Source organism: Siphateles boraxobius, unplaced genomic scaffold (genome assembly GCF_051911475.1).
Source record: "Siphateles boraxobius isolate OS27281-9 unplaced genomic scaffold, OSU_SipBor_1 130, whole genome shotgun sequence".
Taxonomy (NCBI): Eukaryota; Metazoa; Chordata; class Actinopteri; order Cypriniformes; family Leuciscidae; genus Siphateles; species Siphateles boraxobius.
The window spans coordinates 5,730,274-5,753,936 of record NW_027508734.1 but is presented as its reverse complement, the minus strand read 5'-3'; the positions used below and the strand labels follow the sequence as shown (position 1 = coordinate 5,753,936).

Below are 23,663 nucleotides of genomic sequence, written 5' to 3'. Positions count from 1 at the left end.
TACCACTCAGTTTTAGCACGTGCAGAATGAGGCCTGGCATTGTCTTGCTTCCCTGGAAAGATGTCATCTTGATGGCAGTTTATGTCTCTGTACAATCCAAATATATGCCTCCATGTCAATGGTACCTTCACAATAATGCAAGTTACCCATACCGTTTGCAATGATGCACCTCAATACCAGCACAGATGTTTGCTTTTGCACCTGTCACTGGTGAAAGTCTGGTTGGTCCCTTTCTTCTTTGGGACTGAGAACTCGGTGTCCATTTTCTCCCAAAAACAAGCTGAAACATGGACTCATCTGACCACAGCACACATTCCCACTGTCTTCTAGACCATCTGAGATGAGCTCAGGCCCAGAGAACTCGCCGGCATCTTCAGATAGAACTGATGTAAAGCTTTCTCCGTGCGTAACAGAGATTCAAGTGGCATTTCTTGATGCAGAGTCAGACTGTGTTCAGTGAAAACGGTTTTCCAAATTACTCCTGAGCACATGTGTCTGTATTTAACAGAGTAACATGATGGTATCTCGTGCAATGCCATCTGAGGGCTCAAAGGTCACGCACATTCAACAGATTTCTACTGCCTTACCCAACACAGACTGAGATTTCTCTGGATTCCCTGAATCTTGTGACAATATTATGTATGGAAGATGATGAAAGGCATACATTCTTTGCAATCTTGCATTGAGAAATGTGATTTTTTTAATTGTTTGACAATTCTCTGATGATATTTGGCACAAAGTGATGAGCCATGACCCATCTTTGCTTAAAAAGACTGAGAAGCACTTTTACACCCAAACATGATACCCTCAACTATTACCAATTCACCTGTTCATTGTGGACTGTTTCAAAAGAGTTGGATAATTTAATTTGGATAATCTTTTCACTTTTATTTGGTCTCTGTCCCAACTTTTTTTGGGGTGTGTTGCAGCCATCAAAATCAAAATTTGTTCATATTTACAAAATACAATTATGTTGGTCAGTGAAAACATTGGAAAACTTTTCTTTGTACTTTTGTCAGTTAAAAAACAGTTTAAATAGAATTAACAAATCACAGATTCTTGATTTTAATGCATTTTACAAAATGTCCCAACTTTTTCTGATGTGGGGTTGTAGTTTAATCATTGTGAGCTTGCAAACAGCTCCAACTTACTCCACACCATGAAGCAATGTGTCCCAATCAGGAATGTAAACAGAGCCACTGATAAGCAGTTCTCTGTATTATTTTAACAGGCCACCAGTCGCGGATTCAATCACAATAGCTGAATCGTTATCATTAACAGCACATACGTTTTTATAAACTGCACGGAAACACTTAATCTATTATGGGGTTTTCACAAAGTTTCTGTTTAACTTGAGTCACACTTGTCCAGGAAAATAATCCCTAACCCATAATTAATCATCTTAAGTAATACAATCTTATCAAGGCAAAAAATTTGAATCTTTCAGGCTCTTTCTTTTTTTGCAGCCAGTCAAGTTGTTGTTTAACTTTCCAATCAGAATCAAAACCCTGACAAAAAATTTTCTTAATAATTTCAGCAAATTTTTTTGAAGTGAGGGCTTCACAGCAGAGCTGCTTACAGCGTTTGCTCTCTTCTGTAAGGACTGATCAGGTTACTCAATTTGTCAGCCATATCTTGGTCACAGTTAAAACTCACCTAAAGTAATTTTGCAGAGATGGAGGCGGCGATCTTTGATCAGCAAAGCTTGGCTTCTGGTTGATGAAACTGCAAAGTATCATTAAAATCCCAAAGTTATATATATTGGTCCACACCAATTTGGGTCACAATTTTTATTTTTCTCGGGATCGTACCTGTTGCATGTAGACTTGGAATTAAGCCTTTTCCCCGTTATTATTGGATTGACTGGACCGGACACTAGTTATCTTACCAAGAAAAATCTTTATTCTTATATGTCAGGAGAGAAACTTTAGAAGATGTTGTAGTCATGCCAGGTCTTCATGCCGTTTCCGTGTTTCTCTGCCGTAGTACAGTAAGGATTGAGCTTTATACACAACTGAGCGACTTTCAATCTAAGGTTTCATGGTCCTCTTCCATGAATCTTGATCTTCAGTAATTTCCATAGATTTTCAATGGGATTTAAGTCAGGTGATTGGCTGGGCCATTCGAGCAGCTTTATCTTCTTTCTTTAAAACCAATTGAGAGTTTCCTTGGCTGTGTGTTTGGGATCATTGTCTTGCTGAAATGTCCACCCTCGTTTCATCTTCATCATCCTGGTAGATGGCAGCAGATTTTTGTCAAGAATGTCTCGGTAAATCTGTCCATTCATCCTTCCTTCAATTGTGTAAAGTTTGCCAGTACCATTTGCTGAAAAGCAGCCCCACACCATGATGCTCCCACCTCCAAACTTCACTGTTGGTATGGTGAGTGCCATATATGTGCAGTGCCATTTATCCTCCAAACCTGTATTATGGCATCCAAACAGTTCAATTTTGCTCTCATCTGACCACACTACATTCTCCCAGTATTTCACTGGCTTTTTCAAATGTTGTGCAGCAAACTTTAAACGAGCTTCAACATGCTTTGCGTGTGTCTTGCGTGGTGAGCGTGCATTCAGGCCATGGCGGTGGAGTGCATTACTTACTGTTTTCTTTGAGAAAACAGTACCTGCTACTAATTGCAGGTCTTTTTGAAGCTCTCCACAAGTGGTCCTTGGCTCTTGGACAACTCTTCTGATTATTCTTTTCACTCCTCTGTCAGAAATCTCGCGAGGAGCACCTGGTCGAGGCAAATTTATGCTGAAATTATTGTCTTTTTTAAGTATTATGGCCCCAACAGTGCTCACTGCAACATTCAGAAGTTTAGAAATGCGCCTATAACCAATGCCATCATTATGTTTTGCAACAATTAGGTTGCGAAGGTCTTGAGACAGCTCTTTGCTTTTACACATCATGAGTGATGTGTAAAATACCTTAGCAATGAGACCTTTTTGTAGGACATCAGTTGGGACTGAACCAGCTGATATTAATTTGCACTGACAGGGGGCTGGATTGCTTTTTAATTACTGATTAAAAAGTAATAACTACAGTTTTCAGCTGTTGTCTTGGCTTTCCATGCCCTTTTGCACCTCCCTTTCTTCATGTGTTCAATACTTTTTCACAATATTACACATAACTTAATTGTTTTGGTTTCTTTTATATGTGGATTACTTGGGTTGTTGTTACCAAGATCTGGTAAAAATTTAATGGCAATAGCCCCTTTGGAAATATATTTACTGAGAAAAATGGTGACGTGTTCAATACTTATTTCACCCGCTGTAACTCTACCAGCTCCCCTCCCTGTGTCTAAAATATGATCCTCAAACACATGTGTCCATGCAATCTATAGTCTAACTCATGCATTTTAAACTTCATAAGATAATACATATTTGGGATATTAAAGAAATTTTCCACCTGTTGTAAGCAGACAAATATGAATCACGCATGTGAAGCACTTGACTTGGCCAAATCTTTGCTAAAAACAGCTTGGGAATCTAGGGGGATTTTGAACTTGGTAACCTGAAGAACATGAGATACGTCCAGATGACATCCAGCTGACATGTGAACAGATTCAAACCACATATTTACACAGGAGCCTTCAAATGCACACGAAGAGACACACAAACACACACAACGGTTAAAGGGGAAGTGGGATCAAATCACTACTTTGTATCACGAGGCCTTTGAAATCATAATATATAAGGCCATAGAGCAGCACAAATAACGCCATCTGATCTTGAGTGTTTCTACTCGAAAATTGACAGCAGAAGCTTCACCCATCATGAACGTCTTCCTGATGTTAACTGTTATCGTAGCCAGCATCGTTCTGTCCGGTGGTAAGCTTTCTGAGCTATTAAACTTTACTTCAATCACTAGAAATTAACTGTTTTTTGCTGGCCATGTCAATATTTCTCCAGCAGGACAAATATTTTATATTATTTGTCAACAATACTCTCTTACAATGTGCGTACATGATTTCACTGGAAATGAACATCAGCATTTCAGCATTTTCCTTGGAGCTGTCATTAACTTGCTGCACATTTCCTCAAAGCTATTGCACACTGTTATTTTATAAATCCCTTTTTGCACAAGACTAATAAATCACATGTGAGTTAAGAGTTGTGTAAGTGCTGTTGGTCACACTTTGCTTATTTGTCCTTGCTAACCGATGTGTGTTTCCTCAGCTGTGCAGCCTCTCGGCGCGGGTTACAACAGCCGCTGCATGTGTCTGAAGCTGGAGTCCAGGATCATCCCACCGGATAACCTTCGGCGCGTGGAGATCCTGCCTAGAGGCCCTCACTGCAAGACTACTGAGGTTATGTAAGTGTGCACAAGCTTGAAGTTTATTAGCCGATCATTTATTTTCATACATTTTCACATCAGGCTTGAATATGAAAATAGAGCCGCAAATTCTAATCAGCATAACCATAAAACCTATTTTTCTAAGATTTTTAATGTTTTGAAAGAAGTCTCTTCTGCTTTTTGCTCTTGAGCAAAAAATGCAAAAAAATTGTGAAATATATTACAATTTAAAGTAACTGTTTCTATTGTGGTATATTTTAAACTTTAATTTATTCCTGTGATGCAAAGCTGAATTTTCAGCATCATTACTCCAGTCTCCAGTGTCACATGATCGTTCAGAAATCATTCTAATATGGTGATTTTTCTGCTCCAGAAACATTTATGATTATTATCGATGTTGAAAACAATTGTGCTGCTTATAACATTTTTGGGAAATCCATGATAAATTTTTATAAGGATTCTTTGATAAATATAAAGTTTAAAAAAACATTTTTTTTTAAATAAAAATCTTTTGTGAAATTATAAATGTCTTTACACTCTTGACTGTAAATTAATACATTGTTTAAATTAATACATTTTTAGCTAACTACGATTTTTGTACATCTACATTTTTGAAATACATAACTTAGTTACCTCTGATAACAGATCACTCTAAATTGTAATGTGGACTCTTTGAAACGATGTGTATTGTGAAAAGCGTTATACACATAAATGTGAATTGACTTTTAAATGTGAATTGATAATTTAATGTGTCCATGTTGAATAAAAGTGTCTTACCGACCCCAATCTTTGAAACAGTACTGTATCTTCTACATAAATCTTTTTTTCTTTCTTTTCAGTGCTGGTTTATCAAGTGGAGAAAAGATCTGTCTAAACCCCAGGACACCATGGGTTAAAAGACTCATTCTCTTTATTGAGAAAAAAGAGCGAGTGGGCAAGAAAGCGTAGAAGACGTTTATTATGTTGTGACTAGTATTGCTTTCATTCTCACTTCTCACGAGACACTTTAGCTCACTATGTTTGAGAACAGAGCACTTAAATGTCAGTTCTTGCAAAATAATATTTTTGTATTCTTGCATTCTGAGCCCCTCATTTTGATTGATATTTGTTTGTCCTGTCTAATGATTTCAAGACACCATGAACCAAATGATGTGCTGCACTAGATACAGTCTGTTACACTGCATCTATTCATTTTTTCCATTGTATGATGCAATCCGTTTTCAGTGTTGTTTGATGAAAAGTATAAAAGTTGTGGAATATATGGATGATGTTTTTTTAATAAATCTTCTCTTTTATCAAATCAATTCTGCTCACTTTTCTTGAACTTATAAGGTCTCCAACTCCCTAGCTAGTCTCATGCAATGTACTCTGTCTCATTTCTTAGCTGTCAGCCCCAATATAGTAACACAGATCATATCACTTATGAATAAAAAATTATCGTGATTTTAACGGTAAAATACTGTAAAAATGCTACAGTGAAAAACTGCTAATTGGTTAACAGAAAGATTCCTTACTATATACGGTAAATGACTGTGATATATATAATGGTACATTTAATGTAATTTTACTGTAAAATACCGTTAAATTTACAGTTTTTGGAAGTGAAAAAGAACAAGTCATTTTATAATTTACAGTGAAAAAATGTAAATTGACATTCCCACAATTCCCTGCGTGACACTTCACATTTAATGTATTTGTTTTTAAATAACTGTTTCTTCATAATTTTCTTAGTTTTTTTCTAATACATTAGGGCTTTATGTTACATATAATGTTGTTAAATTAATGCTTATTGCATTTTTTAAATTTCAACATGTTACCATGATGGTGTTTAATGTTTGTGTGAATGACACTGTGCAGCTTCTATATATTAGTATTAACTTTCATGTGGAAGAGCAGCTTATGACGAGCTTTGATTGATCATTTGACTCTCATTACTGCTGTGATTGTTGGCTGTCAGTGTATTACAATGGAACAAAACAGATATTAATACTTCAAAAGATCAGTAAATTAACATTATATCAGATAATGAAATACGGTTTATTGCTGTAAAATTATATACGGGTAAAAGTCTGTAAAACCTAAAATGTTGCTACCGTATTTTTAATAGGAAAACTCTGGTAACCAAAGCTGCCAGTTTTTTCCCGTAAATTTAACAGATTTTTTTTTTTACAGTGTGCTTTCTCAACACATTTCCCACTAATTTATCAAAACAGTTATGAAGTGCTTTTTACCAGACATCCTGAATTCCGTTAATCGGTCCCTACAGCAAGAAGTTTTCCCACACATTTTTAAAACTGCAATTGTTCCTCTGTGCTCGGTAACTACAGACTAATCTCTAATCTACCATTTCTTGGTAAATTAATTATAAAAAATAGTATCAGTACAGCTCAATAATACCAATGATTTCCATTACACGAGAGTAGATGTTAAAACTTCATGCTGATTTGTACTCGGCTTTCGCCAAGATAAGCACCAACTAAGACGTAGCTTTACAGTGACCTATGCTTCTCCATCCATTTACGCTTCTTTCCATCTGGTGACGTGAATCTTCTGTCTGGTGTTAATAGCTGCAGTGTATTGCGCGTCAGCACACACAACGGCTGCAACCACAGTGCGGTCCCCCCATAACAACCCTCTGGATTGAGCGGAGTAGGGAACCTCTCTAGGGTCTTCAAGTGGGCACCTTCCGTCCTCATTGTTTCGTCGACTAGCCCACGACACCTCAAGAGGGCTCGACAGTGATTCTGGCGTCCCAGAGTCATCCCCCTCCGTCCCCCACTCAACTCAGCCCAGCTTACTGACCTCTACTTCCCTCTTGCTGCTGAGACCTAACCACAATCTCACAATCTCTCCGCAACCCAACCATACGCGCCAACCCGTTTGACTAAGGCTGTCGAGCCCCACTGGTGCGTTAATATGCAGTTTCAGTGGCAACGGTTCCGTATGGCATACCACCTACCGCAAATCACAATATCTGCCCAACATCCCGTCATTCACGCAATATACAGAGGAACGTAATGACTGTAAATACTATACAACCTATACAAATAAACCAACAGACCTTTCAAGTTTTCAAGAATTCTACGAAACCGTAGCATGGCGGCCTGTACACAGCCAGCTAGAATCTTTCCGTCTCAACCACAGCCAGTTGCTGCTCCTTTCTGCTGCTTCAGATAAGTTCTTTACTGTGCGACGCAACTCTTGGCCACTGAATCCGACGTCTCTGAGGAACTGGGTTGTAGAGTGTGCCACAAAACCTCGACAACCCACTTCCACTGGATAAACCTGGACTCTCCATCCTCGCTGTTCTGCTTCAGTGGCCAGATGAGCACACCGCAGTTTCTTCCTCTCATATGCCTCATCTACAGCATCCTCCCATGGCACTGTTAACTCTATCAGTTGAACAATGCGTGCTGATCCAGACCACAAAACAATATCTGGTCGTAGGTTAGTGGTGGCAATCTCAGCTGGAAAAATAAGCCGTTGATCAAGATCAACCAGCATCTTCCAGTCCCTAGCAGCTTCCAGTTGTCCTGGGCGAGAATTGGTGTTAGCACCTTTTCTTGGTGGTTGCTCGCCTGGGCGGAGGAATATTGTCTTAATGATAATAATAAATAAGACATTCCAATAAACTTAACCCCTTGAGCCGCAGGGATCACTGGTGATCCCGAATTTTACATTAAAAAAAATTGTGCATTGTTTTTGAGCTGCTTTATCTCTCTATTAGTAATTGCTAGAGCACTTCTGAGTATTTCACAGTAAACTGTCAAGTGTTAGCTTTTAAATGATACCTTGGTTTTGTGTGTAGTCAGAAGGACTCCTTAGCAACAACCATTTTATTATGGGTATGTGATTTTGCACTCGATTGCCAAAAGGGGGGCGACTGGTAAGGGTTAATGAGACATTCCAGTCTGGCTTCCTTGCAAACAACAGAACAGAAAAAGCATTGATAAAGGTTTTAAATTATCTACAAGTAATTCAGAACGCATGTAACATGGCAAGCCTTGTTCTTTTAGATCTGAGTGCTTTTTGACACTGCTGGTCATGAGATAAATGTGTCAGGTCAGGTCCAGTCTTAGACAGCTCAGAATCTACTTAAGCAGCAGGGAATGCTACGTTACACGTCTAGATGTTGCGTCATGTAACGGAAGGCCTTAATCAAATGCCCTAGTCATCAGAAAGCCTTTCCCCTCTCCCCTGTTGTCATCGGCCCTAAAACCAGTTCTCTTCAAAGGCCAGCACAAAGACAGCACAGGAGACCTGAGAACTGATAGGACCTTTAAGAGTGTCTGATTAGTTTAGATCATTGCTCAATCTCTTTCAGACACCATCCTCCTGTCTTTTTCTGGCAACTTACTTCATCTTCAAGTTAACTTCTTTGGATTCAACGTGGACCACCCCAAGAACCCAAACGAAACCTTCAGCGCACTACTTGCAAAATCATCAAGAATCTCAAGAATCTCCTGCATTTGGACTTGTTCAGCAACCAAAACCAATGCAAGTACCCGTTTGCAGCCTTTAGATGCGTTTCTAAGTTATTGTGCCCCTTTAAGGTGACCCTGATTCTCTGATGTTTCTCGTAGGTCGTGGTTAACTGATTGTAATCTTGCATTGTTTTCTTCTCTCTCTCTTTCTTCACTTTTTTTTACTTTCTTGATTCTGTATACAATCTTTGCTTAGTTTAGTTGTGTGTGTAGCCTACCGTAGTTTTGTTTATTAGACCATTATATTCACACTTTGTTGTCTCTGTGTTTGCCACTCACAAAAATACCAAAGTCACTTAAACATCTTGATCTAGCTACCTATCCTACCCTGCTAGTATTGATTTACTTAAGCCGGAAAACGTTTTTCTTTCTTGGCCAGGAAGATAATATATTTCCTAGAATTAATAATGGATTAGGCTTTCTGTTCATTGGATGAACTGATTAAATAATTGTACTATTAATTCTGCCACAGTCAATTCTAAAACATTAAAATAGTTATAATTAAAATTAATTAAAACTATATAAACATATATGTTAAACTGTAACTCGTTACAGATATATCTTGTGGCGTTCCTCAAGGCTCAATGTTGGGCCCTCTATTATTTAACCTATACATGCTTCCTTTAGCTATAGTGTAAATAAGATGCCTACAATTCAATTTCCATCCGTCTGGACTGCATGAGCATAAAATTGTGGATGTCACAGAACTTTCTACAGCTGAACAAAGATAGGATAGAAGTACTTGTTATCAGTAATGTCGTAGAGAGAACACCTATTGCTCCATATCTTGCCTCTTTATTGCTAAAAGCCGAAAGCCAGGTCAAGAACTTAAGAATCATGTTTGACAGGGACCTCAGTTTGAAAAAAAAAAACATATTCGAAATGTTTCTAAAACAGCATATTATCACCTCAGAAACATCTCCAAAGTATATATTATATATACCCCCCCCCCCCCCCCCCCCCCTGAGAAATGAGAATAAGAAAGTTAATACATTTTTGACATCCAGATTACATCTACTTGACTACTGGGTTGCCAAAGAGCTCTATTAAACACAGCTACACGAATGCTAACTCGCTCTAAAGTAAGACATCACATTTCTCAGACACTCAGATCCCTTCACTGGTTGCATGCATCATTGTTTTTCAAATGTCTTCGTGGTAATGCCCCAATATACCTTTCTAATTTGTTAAATAAATATTCTCCAGCAAGATCGCTCCGAACATCCAATAGTAACTTGTTGTACCAAAATTGTGGCTAAAATTTGGCGCCTTTAGTCGTTTCAGTCCCAAGGAACTCTCTTCCTGACAACCACTAGCAATCAACTCACTATACACTTTCAAAAAGTGAGATTCTCCAGAGACATTAGTGACGATAACAGGCTCATTTCTTATCTGTACGTTGTGCATTTGTAGCTCGTGAGAAAGTTGAGAACATTTTGATTGAAAATCTGTTGAGTCATGTACTTGACTTTCACATGACAGGTCTGAAATCAATTTGTTTGGATTTGGTTGTTAAGATTTCACAGATTTCCGCAGATATGAATATTATACCACATTTCATCCTTCACAAAACCGCCAGCATCACAACAACCCACAGCTTCCTATTCGCAAAAAAACATGTGTGTCCAAAATAAGAAATGCTTACAAATGCAATTCTGTCCACATTGTCTGTTTTTATGTTAACATTAATTTATTATAATATGGACAATGAGATACTGTTGGCAAGATTTTTGTTTTTCCACTCCTCGCCTGACTGGATTACACACTTGATGCTGGTTTGGAGAATTGGTGGTTTGCATGAATGAGGTTTTATTTCCAACACAGAAACACATGAAAAGTCCCTTTGATCACATGTGCATATTTCTCAACAAAGACAAGATAATATGTAAAAGACTTCTGTAATAAACTTAATGATCTGACATGTCTGGATTTTTCATTAGGGTTTGTACAACACATGCATTGATTACATAATCTTTATGATGATGATGGATCACTCATTTTATACCTCATGTTAATAAGACCCTTTGGATAATAAAATCATCTGGCAAAATATTAATTGATGATACTCTACTTTTTCTCTTTTTCTTTTTAAAGATTATACCAGTGAAATATAACGGTACAAATGAAAAATATAAAATAATGTAAAAAAGTAATGTACAAAAAAAATATAAACTGACAAAACACCAACATGTAACAACATTTCAACAAATAATGAAAAACGTATAGGTATGTTCAGAAATAAGTACATACACGTCAAATAATAACACAAGAATAAAATAAGAATGTATGTTACATTAAACCATATTTGTTTTAATGAAAATGTATTGGCTTGAAAAATGTGCTGTCAGAACTATGGGCCTATATTTAAAAAAAAAAATTCAAGAACCAAAAACAAAGGTTGGTTTTACTGTGCTTACATTTATGTATGATGTATATTTAACAAAAACTAAAATTAAATGTATAATATAGCATTATGTCCTATAATATAGTATTCCTTCCTACAAAATACGTCCACAGTAGAAACAGCGTGATCCTTACGTCATAACAGCGCGCCGACTCTCTCGAGTTGAAAACATTCGCAGTTGTGGTGTTTAAATGTCGTTTACAGGTTCTATAAAAAGTTTTTTAGGATCGCTGTATCTTTTTATGTGTTTATAGATCTAATGTATATCAGTTATTTGTTACTTCCTCTTTCAGTTTGTCGGAAGAGACGATCTTTAGCAGCATAACACCTTACTTTAACTTTATCAGTATCCGAGGTCATCATTTTTTTTCTCCTGCCATACAGTTATAATACATGTGTTTTCCGTTGCTTTGTGGGGGGTATACATTCATCTGAATTTAGACATAAAACAGATGGAAGAAGCGTTACATAAAAGCTGCTGTTACTCTGACGGGGCGTCGAAACTAAACGACGCTGCGGTCGCAGATTTACTGGAGTTTCTGCGCATCGATGTGGAGCTCGAGCTCGCGTGTGTCGACAGAGAGGAAACCTCGTGCTCCGTAAGAGGATGAGTCATAATTTTGAGACAATTCATGTACAGACAGTGTGTCACTTATTGTACTACTTCTACAGAAAAATGTCACCCGCAAGCAGCGTAACTGGGAGAGAAGACTGGAGGTGAAAAGGAGAAAAAGAAAAGAGGAGAAACAAAGAAAGAAACTCAACAGACTAAATAAAGGTGACCTGATCTTAATTGATATAAGTTACCTAACAGGGTCAGACTTATGTACATTTTCATATCCCTATCATACACGTCAATTATCATATACATATATTTATATTAAATCAATTATTTTATGTCCCTATTGTACACGTCAAATATCATAAACTCACAATTTTTCAATATTATTTTAAAGGGATAGTTCAACCAAAAATGAAAATTACCCCATGATTTACTCACCAGATTTTTTATTTTATTTTTTTATTGTCCTGGCTCTTCAAAGCTTTATAAATGGCAGTTTCTGTTTTGATGCAATGCGTTTGAGTAAGAAAATATCCATATTTGACATTTTAGAACATTTTTTTTTTAAATTCAAATTGTGTACAAAATACAAACAGTAATTACTTCGGATAAACCCATATCCAACCATAACTCTGTGATAGCCCTAATAATATAATGAAGAGATTTAGGTAGACTTGTGAACAGTAACTTATGGGAAATGACAAAATTAGACTGGACTTAGATGGGCAGGGAGGAGGACAGACATATACAGACGATAGACAGGTAGACATTAACAAACAGGCAGAAAAAACAAATACAAACAATAAAGAGACAGTCACTAATGTAAAAACAAGCAACTCAATGCTTGGAGGGGAAAAAAAGGCCAATATGCGAATGGCCGGACAGGTTAAAAAAAAAAAAAAAAAAAAAATTCATTTAGCTGACGCTTTTATCCAAAGCGACTTACAATTGCTATATATGTCAGAGGTCGCACGCCTCTGGAGCAACTAGGGGTTAAGTGTCTTGCTCAGGGACACATTGGTGTCTCACAGTGGATTTTGAACCCGGGTCTCTCACACCAAAGGCATGTGTCTTATCCACTGCGCCAGTGGATAAGACACATGAAAAGGAAGACAAATACATTCGGACAAGCAAATAAATAGATACAATATTACTATGTTGGTTGGGAAAATCTACTGAGAGGGTTGGTGGTGGTTAGTGCATGTATGTGTGTGTGCGAATGTTAGCGCGTGCTTAAAGAGAGAGAGAGAGAGAAAGAGCAAAAAGAGAAAATCAGAGAAGGAGAGAGGGAGGGAGAAGGGGGTTGTATATATCAGCATATATATATACATATATATATATATCAGCATAATGACCAGGGTTCAGATGTTGAGTACCGGCGTTGTGAGGAGTGTAAATAGCACAGTAATTGCTGAGTTTGAAGAAAGGTAATGTAAGGGTTCCAGATGTCTTTGAAGGCTGAAGTTTTGTTATTCTTCTGAGCTGAGAGCTCTTCTGTAAGGATGTATTCTGAAATTAGGTTAATCAGGTGAATTATAGGGCAAGAGTGTCTAGATTTCCAGTTTTCAAAGACTATTTTCTTGGCGATGGTTAGGGAGACAAGTACTGGATTTTTAAATTTCTGTGGAATGGGGATGGAAGTGGTGTGGGAGTGTGGGGGAGAGTGGGACTCTACAGTCCAAAATGGTAGAGATTGTCTTTGTAACTGATGTCCATAGGAAATTGACAGGTTGACAGGACCAAGTGGCTTGCAAATATGTATCGGTACTCCCCGATGTGCAGTGAGGGCAGATGTCTGTGTCGGCTATTCCCATTTTGAATAGTCTGCTTTGGATGAAGTGAGTCCTGTGAATGGTTTTATATTGTATGAGTTGTACGTTGGTGTTGGAGGTCATAGAGAATATATTCTTGCAGATATTTGTCCAGAAATCTGGGGCCGGAAGGAGGGCCAGGTCATTTTTCCATTTAGCTTTGGGGAGTGTTATGGAGGAGTTTGTCGAGGCGATCAATTTGTAGAGCTTAAAAATTATTTTTTGTGGATTGTCTGCAATTCTTAATAGCTGTTCAAAGGTGTTTATAGGTTCCAGTGTGCTATTATTAAAAATTTTGGTTTTAATTATTGCTTTCAATTGTTGGTAATGAAGGAACTGGTCCCTTTCAACCCCATATCTCTGGACAATTGTGTGAAAAGATAAGAATTGGTTAATTTCAAATAAGTGGTGGAGGTGGGTGATACCTTTAGATTCCCATTTGGGGAAGTGAATCGGTGTCTTACATAGTAGGAAATCAGGATTGTGCCATATAGGGGTGAGTTTACAAGGTGTTAAGGCCCGTTCAAACCAAGCACGATAACTATAAAGATAACGATAAAGATATAATTCTAAAAATCGTTCTCCATATTAAAGAATAACAGAGTTCACACCACAACTATAACGATAAAGATACGAGGAACGATATCGTTGGGATCACTTTCAGAACGATTTTTTCCAGCTGTCGAACGATAAAACACTGACAGCCAATCAGAATCCATTCCAATTTAAAGGTCTCACGCATTTAAAATGGCAGATGACATTGCAGAGAAGTTAATCGTCGAGGTACAAAAAAATCCTCCACTGTTTGACAAGTCAAACCCCCTTTTCAAGGATACGTTAAAAAAGATGGATATATGGAATGCCATCGGTCGTATCCTGGGAATAAATGGTGAGAAGTATTGACGATGAGATATTATGCAGTTTAGCATAGTGTAACAAAATTACCTCAGGTAAGTTAGGCTATCCAGCGCTAGTTTTGACAACATTGCTGAAGTTGCTGTGAAAAAGGCTTTGTATACATAAAGGTGTTGACTAGGCGATGTTTTATCCCATCATTGATTTCGTCAGCTAAATTCACAGTTAGATTAGATCGATTACACTAGACTTGCTAGATTCACCGTTTAGATGCGCTCGGGACATAGCATGCTAGCTGAGGACATCTGCTGGCAAAGACGTGTAAAGGCAGTAAGAACAGCAAAAACATATTCAATGACACGTTGTAAACAACAATTATAATAAAATTCGGATTCTCCCAACTCCTCTCGTCTTTTAAGGATATCGTGTACCCAAAAGCGCCTGTTTTTCTTTTGATATTTTTTTGTAACGTAAAGCAGCAGCAGGTCATCCATTTTCGCTACTTTGAAACCGCAGTGCGCGCGCGCGCGTGCTTAGAAGAAAAAGACCGTTATCGGTCGTTGGTGTGGACGCATATATAGTTATCTTTATCGTTATCTTTATAGTTATCGTGCTTGGTGTGAACGGGCCTTTATGCTAGATTTAGTGATTCTATTAATTTTCCACCAGGCTGTCAGAGTGGTGCTGATAGTGAGGAAAATCTGCAATTGAGATTTTGTTTAATTCTTAAGAATTTAATACTTTATTATTTTGGACTGAGTGTGAAAGCCACGTATGTTCCACGTTATCAGTTTAAGTGGGTGCATAAGTGTATGTTCTAGGTAAATGTATAATATACATAGTATAGTCGATATATGTGTGGTCTAAAGAGGGAGAGGATGCGAGATTAAGGCTAGGAGGAAAAAAGAAGGGGGTAAAAAAGAAAACTGCAATGTGTGCGTGTGTTTGTGTGCTTATGTGTGTGTTGAAAGGAGCAAAATCAGAGAGTTTGAAAGAAACAACCATTGCTTCATAAAGTTGAGAGCCGTGGGGTATTCTCATAATTGAATTACTACAAAATATACACCTGGTTTGGTGTCCGCAGATTATCCTGGGTTTACAAAAAAATGTGGGCCTGAGTCTATACAAAACTGAGCAGAGTCTGATTACATATAGACAAATGAACGTGACATAAAGTCATTTAACATATAATAACATACAAACATTGAACATATATAGAGATTTAGAGAGAATAAAGACAGACAGAGAGGAAGAGAAAAGAGCAACAGAGAATAGAATATGAAAAAATAGAAAAAGTGGAAACAGTGCTTCTTGAGCTCGATACATTATATAACAACATGTTTGGAGAGACAGCAAGAGTAGAGTTAAAATTCCATGGGAGAATATTACTGGCAGATGAAAGAAGAAGTTAGGTTAGCCTATAGCCAAGTAGTGATGTTACGGTCACGAAATAACGTTCCGTCAACATAGAGTTTATCCACTGATAGTGTAGCTCGCTTTGCTTTTTCGCGAAAGTCTTTCATGATAGGGATGAGTATTTTCCTTCGCTGTTGAAAAGAGGATGAACTCGATGGAATGTTATTTGATCGACGGCCTGTTTGGAGAGTTTCAGTGATGTTTCCATAAACTCTTTGAGTATTCCCTCTGGGTCATCGGGGTTCTGTTCAGGTATGCCGGAGAATATTAAGTTATCACGCATGCTGCGGCACTGTCTGAAGATCGAGCAAAGTAGCTTTAATAGAGTTGTTTTCGTCGGTAAGCTGCGTTACTTGAGTAGATAGTGCTTTAACAGTTCCCTTGAGTTCGTTATTGTCTTGTACAAGCGAATCAATCTGAGATTGTGAGAATTCAAGACTGGCTTTTAGCTCGCTGATGTCATCACGGAGTAATTCCAGTACAGACAATTTTGCATTGATAGAATCGAGTACACTGACCTCAACTGTTATGAGACCGTCGTCGGATTCAGTGGACCAGTCCCGTTTTGCTTTGTTTCTTTCTTGTGTTGACATGGCATCCAGGTTGTAAAAATAGTTGTCGATGAATGTGAAGAGATTATCCGGAGTTGAGGGAGGTGAGTTATCCAGTATAACAAATGAGTTTGATGTTAGATTTCAAGTGAAATATCAAGGAGAATAGTTTATTTGAAAGATTATGGTTCCATTTTAGAATTTTTTTTAAAGAAACAAATGGAATGGAAATTCCAAATGGAAATAAGAAACAAATGGAAAAAGGAAAAAAAAAAATCATTAGTTATATTATGTCTTCTGTAATGGTCACCAGGACCCATTTATTAAAAAGATGAAAAGACATGTATAGGCAAATAACATGTTTTTTTTAATTCACCAATACATTTTTAGATTTCAAATTTTTTTTATCCATACTTTGTATAAAATGATTTTCAACATTGTAATGAAAGATATAACAGAATGATTTGATCTACCATTTTACTGTATGCGATATGTGTGAAAACATGGCCATAAATGCCATTCCCATTCTATGCAATGCATCTACAGTATATCTACAGGAGAAACTCGAAAAATTAGAATATCGTGCAACAGTTCATGTATTTCAGTAATTCAAATTAAAAGGTGAAACTAATATATTTAGTTTATATAACTATATACATATGCATGATTATACTTTTCAAAGGGCCGACATTTCTGTATTTAAAATCCTTTTTTTATCGATTTCATGTAATATTCTAATTTTCTGAGATTTTGAATTTGGGTTTTGCATAAGCTGAAAGCCATAATCATCAAAATTACAACTTTTGCACGATATTCATATTTTTTGAGTTTCACCTGTACTGTACTTGCACTGCATCTAATTTGCATATTTATGTGTTCTTGGGACAACACGTAATGAAGAAAGACGTTTAATAATATGTTTAAGAATATCTCATATTTCATAAGAATATTCATGTATAATTTCGTTCCCTATTCACTTGCGGTGTCTCCCAAAATGCCTGATGTCTTATAAAGAGGACATGTATGAAATCAGTGGTGTTTCGTAAAATAAATTAATATTCTGATTTGAAACCCCATAACATTTTCCTGGGATTTTGATGTCTGACAAACAAATTTAAACGATAATTACAAAATATTATTTTCATATTTCCATAAGTGCCCATAAAGTTTCCATAAGAGTCGTGAATGTGCTCTTTACAGCACATCCAGACTTAAAAATGAGAAATTCGCTACAATACAATGACCTCTAAAGAGGCAAAATGCCTATTCCTGGGTCTCAAGAGGATATTGCATTATGATCTGGAACCGAGAGTGTTTTCTAATTGATTGGATGTGTGTGTTCCAGATGTGAATGAGCTGCAGCTGAGTAAACGTGTCATTAAAGCGATGACCAAAGAGAGACTGGAGGAGGCCAGAGCAGCGGGACTGCGTGTGTGTGTCGACCTCAGCATGACCGACCGCCTGACAGACAAAGTCAGATTCACAAACAAACTCAGTTTGACAGGTCGATGCCTGACCCTGATATCTAGATGACAAGTGTGGGATTTTTATTCAATCATACTTTTATCTCGTAGGAAATCAGTCGTCTTGCAGGTCAGATCAGGCGTCTCTACGGATCCAATAAGAAAGCCTTGCACCCATTCCACATTTTCCTGACAGAATTCAAAGAGGACAGTCTGCTGTACAGGGAGTGCGTTCGGATGAATGACGGCTTCCTGAATTATCTGGTTAGAAAAGATTGCTAAACTGATCCTCACCTGACCTTCAATAGCACAAACGGAAGCATAGACATGATATACAGTTATAATGATATTCTGTGTCCCGCAGATTGATGTGACGGAGGAGAGCTGGTTTCATCTGTTTCCTTCTGAAGATGTGGTATATTTAACCCCGGACGCAAGTGAAGGTTCATAATGCACATATTCTATATCCAGTTAGTTGTCTTCATGAAAACAAATGCACCCTATTTATGTTTTAATGCATTAGTTTTATTGTGTACGATTAATAGCTGGGTTTCAGTCACGTGATTATGATGATGATTATGATGACGCGGGAAGGCGATTTCAGATGGAGGGCAGGAAGTAAACATGGAGAGTACGTCTATGGAGGAAACCATTGCTGAGAGAGTCCGTATTGAGTCTAATTTACCTTGATCATTTAATGTCCCATTCCCACTGATCCCCTCAACGACAACCTAATGCTATATAAACACAGACACAAAAAAACACTTTGGCTAGCTAACATACCGTCGCTGCAGACACGGCATTAACAGACTCTGCTCCTCCCAAACCGCAGACGTAACGTTACGTTAAAAATCCACTTTTTACGACGTTGTTCTGTGAGCTTTTTACATTTCTCACCTTTATGAATGAGAATCTTTGGTACTCTATAGAAACCCTTTCCCTTTTCTCGATCAGAACGATTGGAGCAGCCGTAAACTACACAACGTTGATGGCAGATCCTCAGCTATTTCACTTCCTGCCCTCCATCTGAATTTTCGCGCTCTCGCGATGCAGCAGTGTGACGTCACGTGAAACCAACCTATTGGTGCACACTTCTCCGAATGTGATTTTTTTTTTTTAAATGTTTTTATCATTTTATCAAGATGTAATAATACACTCCTGGGCAGAAAAAAACGTGCAAAGACTAAAATAACAAAAAAAAAAGTTTTTGATTGTATAAACCACAAATTATTGGTCAGGAAATTGGCTAAATTTAGGCAAATGCACTCCTTAAAACAAAAAGCCATTGGAGTCTCATCAAACATCAAAGACAGATTTATGTTTTTGGCCCAATATGGAATGATGAAACATGAGCGAATCCCTCTTTGAAAATCTGCCTGCAAAGCAATAATACATGCATTGTGCAGTGAAGCGTGGAGGAAGAGTGTTTTAGCTGCTGGTAATGTTTCGATCAGCTGCTGGAAAGTCATTTAATGTTTCGGAGTACAGGAGGATATTGCTGAAACAAACTGGCTTTGCACAAATGAAAAGTTGTTATGTAAAGAGGAATGATGATCAGATGTTATTTTTCAACAAAACATGATCCTGTCCAAATTGCAAAAACAATTGAGACGTGGTTTGAGAATAAGTCCATCAGGCTCATGTTTTGGCCTGGTCAAAGTCCAGATTTGAACTCTTTAGTAAATATTTAGTCTTACATTGAAATTAAACAACCTGGAAGACATTTTTCATCAACTCATGAACAGTTTGATGCCATTAAAATTGAGTGCTGTTACTTTATCTACAGCAGTGTTTCCCAACCTTTTTTTGTCTGAGACGCCCTTTTTCCCAAGAAAATATTTTAAGTAGCCGGAGCTACTTCTCTCTGTTTATGTCTATGACGAGTCACACAGGCACTGGGTTACACCAGCGGTACGACCCGAACCCGTGTAAAATAGTCCCAAGATAAACACGTATTATAGGTGTACCATAGTGACTCAGGATAAGACAAAAACACGGTTTGGAAAATGGATTCATGATGTACTCGCTCATTATATAAATGTAGTAAATTTTGAACACAAAAAAGTTTCGGACTGCTGCTTTAATGCTCACTGTTCAAACTTTTCAAAATATGACGCGACTCCCCAAAGAGCTCGCTGACGCCCCCTTGTGGGCCGAGACCCCCCTGTTGGGAACCGATGATCTACTACAGTATCTGTGAAAATCTTACCAATTTGCTGACCAGTGATTTAAAATGGTTAAGACCATTAAAAGACCACTAAACATTTTGTCATTTTTGGCTTGCCCCATTTTTTATTTTATTTTGTATATTGTGTAATGTAATATGAAACAACTTATTTGCTTGTCTTTGATCACTTATTCCTTATCCTTACACTAGTGTTTTTTAGTATTATTTATACACTATTATTAGTGTTTATTGATAGCTTTATATATATATATATATATATATATATATATATATTTTTTTTTTACGTTTTATTTTTTATAAATAATATTTATTCTTTTTTGGTGGGTTTTGCCTTTTTTACTGAGCTTTATTTTTATTTCAGTTTTTGTAATTTTAGTACTTCAACCTAAGTTTATTTATTTCAGTTAGTTGCCAAAACAACATTTCTAAAAAAAAATTTAACTTTAGGGGCCAGTTGTTCAAAACATTTAATCTGGATCAAAATGATCCGGATTTGGAAATCCCATTTTTTCCTATTCAGGATCAGGTAATCCGTCTTACTTTTATGCCGGGTTTTCAAAGCAACATTGGACTGGATCACCCTGATCCAGGTACACAGTTTACAAGATTACCAAATTTCGGATTACCAGTGCTCTTAATGGGACAACATATCCTTTAGCTATGTAAAGAACAGGTAGAAGAGCCAACATGGAGTCACTGTAAATGCTTCTTATTTTAAGACAAAACACAAAAATAACAAAAACATCCACTTCCATTCATAAATTTATTTTATGACCCCTCATCTGAGCCGCAACAAATAAAAAACAAATATACATTGTGGATATTTTGAAAACGTCTTAAAACATTTTTTTGAATGAGGGACTGACTGGATGTATAGTATGCAATTGTTAGAAATTATTTTTGACAGGCTCATCTCTAATGATTGTTTCTTTGAAATTAATATACGGTGATGAATGACAGAAAAATGGAATTATATTATTTTTGTTTGTTATTGAAATTATTTCATGGGGACAAGATCATTTTTATTTTTACTTTACTTTACTGAATGGCTTTATTGGTAGCCTATGTCTACTTTATCTACTTTATCACTGTTACAACGGTTACACAAGTCAAGTGCAAAATATAAATAAAAGTATATATACACTAAATGATACAAAAGTATTATTTGACCAATTTAAAAGTTTTACTACATTTTCTTCTTGGAATCCACTTGAAATCCTACCCCCTGTTGGGATCAGGATAATACTGTTTTTTTGGATCAAAGTTATCCAAATCATACTGACAAGTTTTGAACAACATGAATTGAAGGTTTGATCCAGATTAAAATTAGGATTGGATTCCATGATCTAATCTGATTTCAGACTCATTCTTTCCCTTTTGAACAACCCATGTTCAAGATTTGATCCAATCCGATAACCAAAATCCGATCAGTTTACCTTTGAACAACTGGCCCAAGGTTGTTTTATTTTAATTCAGCTTCCAATTTCATCATTGAATATACTATTTCACTCATGAATGCGTCAGATTATGGTAGTAAAAAAAAGTTTTTTTTTATCATCTGCTATTTATGTTTTATTTATATTTTATACTATTTTTATATTTACTTTACTTGAATTATAGTAAAGAATTTTTAATAGTTGTAATTTTAGTTACCAACAACACTGCCATTTTTCTTAATTGAATATACTGCTTCACTCATAGTGATGGATGATATTAAGGGTCAGATATTGTATCATTATATAATTTTGATATTAAGTTAAAAAGTTCAGATAAACCCAATGTGAATGCTGAATTAAGTAAAACTTATTTGTTTTCATTTGAATTCTGCATAAATTGATAATGACTGACTGTCCCTGTTAGCTTTAGAATATGTGGAGGAAGATAAAGTTTATATCCTGGGAGGTTTAGTGGATGAAACCATACAGAAGGTGAGACTCGTGCTGGTGGATTTATTGATTTCATAGATTTCATAGTGGAGAAACAGCTGAACTAAACAAGATCTCACTGCTTTCTTTAAGAAAATAAGCTTCACGAGGGCGAACGCGTTGGGCATTCGCATGGCGCGGCTGCCTATTGACGAGTACATGGTGAAGAAACCAAACCCCAAAAACTTCCACTCCAAAATCCTAGCCATCAACCAAGGTCATCGCTTTCTCTGACATGCTGCACTCATAATCCTCCTCAGCCCGAGTGTGTAATTGACTGTGTGTGCTGTTGTGTTTCAGTGTTTGAAATCCTACTGACCTTTCGGGACACTAAAGATTGGACTAAAGCACTCGTCGCTGGCATCCCTCCTGGAAAAGGTTACGTGTTGTCCTCGGCAGCAAACTCTCAGGAAGAGCTGTAGACAGAGCAATATACAGTGACAGTGTTACAAAGTCATCTATATTAGATAACTTAATGTCAGATTGAAGTCACTTGAATCAGTAATATTCAAAATACTTAACTGCCTCTTTTGTATCGTGTTTTATTTATGTTAAAATGCTCTCAAGGATGGTTTCTGCACAGTCAAAAACTGAACTGATGGATATTTTGTCTGCATTAAAGCCACTGGATCATATCACTGATATATGCTGTGTAATGTCTCTCCCTTCTTTTTTACTGCATTTATGTTTTCAATGAGACATGGATCACATTACAAGTGAGAAACAGTAGCATCTCCTTGCTCAACTTTATCAGAGCTGTCTTTCAACGTCAAACTTACACGCAGATAAATTATATTATTTATGTTAATATTATACATTAAGGCCTGATTTCACAGACAGGGCTTAGATTAAGCCTTAGTTCAAAGTAGCTTTTATAAACATGCCTTAGAAAAAAAATACTGGTTTGCATCTTGAGACAAAACAGTGTCACTGACATTTTAAGATACATCAGTGCGAGTTGCTTTCAGGTCAAACAGCTCAAACATGAATTTTAGTCAGGAACTAGACTTGAGCCTTTTCTGTGAAACTGGGGGTATAATGTTACATTAGTCCAGTGTATTTTTAATAACTACTCTTGACTAAAAACACGTTTATCGAGTAGTTTGAGCATCAGCGTGACCTAGTGGCTGACATTTGTAACTGCACAAATTTTCTGTTTTAAGTCTGTTGTAGATTGTACTTATTTAACTTAAACGCCCAAACGTTCACATTTATTCAAAACGACCCATTAATGCATGCAAATATGTTACTCACCAAAGAAAACTACTGGTTTTACACCAAATAGGTTATTTTTGTTTCACGTTTGATTTCTTGTTTAAACACATTTAGTTGATCTGATGATGATCTGAAATGCAATGTAAGTCGCTTCGGAGAAAAGTCTCTGCCAAATATGTAAATGTAAATCCAAATGTGTCTAAATATATGTTGATACATGGATTAGTGTAAATAATAAATAAGATGATAGACATCACTGTATAACCTTGTAAAATGTAAGTAGGATAGCTAAACTAAACATTTCATATTTGACAGCTGTTTTATGATAGAAATGTTAAACGACCGACACAAATAATCAGGGATGTAAACTAATAAACTTTTGTCTAATTTCGCCATTTTGAGTTGAAAATAAGCCTATATAATTTACTTGATTTGTGTATTGTAATAATTAGTAACTGTCGATGTTAGGGGAGAAACAATAACGAAGCCGT

At 36.8% G+C, this 23,663-nt stretch overlaps 2 protein-coding genes across 2 annotated transcripts; both read left to right on the top strand.

Moving 5' to 3' along the window:
• Positions 1-3,673: 3,673 nt before the first annotated feature.
• cxcl19 (chemokine (C-X-C motif) ligand 19) lies at positions 3,674-5,602 on the top strand. The gene is made up of 3 exons (XM_077227231.1): positions 3,674-3,832; positions 4,181-4,316; positions 5,138-5,602. The coding sequence occupies exons 1-3, from the start codon at positions 3,778-3,780 to the stop codon at positions 5,244-5,246; spliced, it is 300 nt and encodes a 99-aa protein (XP_077083346.1). The 5' UTR covers positions 3,674-3,777; the 3' UTR covers positions 5,247-5,602.
• A 5,717-nt stretch (positions 5,603-11,319) lies between these two features.
• trmt10b (tRNA methyltransferase 10B) lies at positions 11,320-22,601 on the top strand. The gene is made up of 8 exons (XM_077227601.1): positions 11,320-11,785; positions 11,859-11,964; positions 17,727-17,854; positions 17,956-18,108; positions 18,209-18,287; positions 21,893-21,960; positions 22,051-22,174; positions 22,258-22,601. The coding sequence occupies exons 1-8, from the start codon at positions 11,639-11,641 to the stop codon at positions 22,377-22,379; spliced, it is 927 nt and encodes a 308-aa protein (XP_077083716.1). The 5' UTR covers positions 11,320-11,638; the 3' UTR covers positions 22,380-22,601.
• Positions 22,602-23,663: the final 1,062 nt, after the last annotated feature.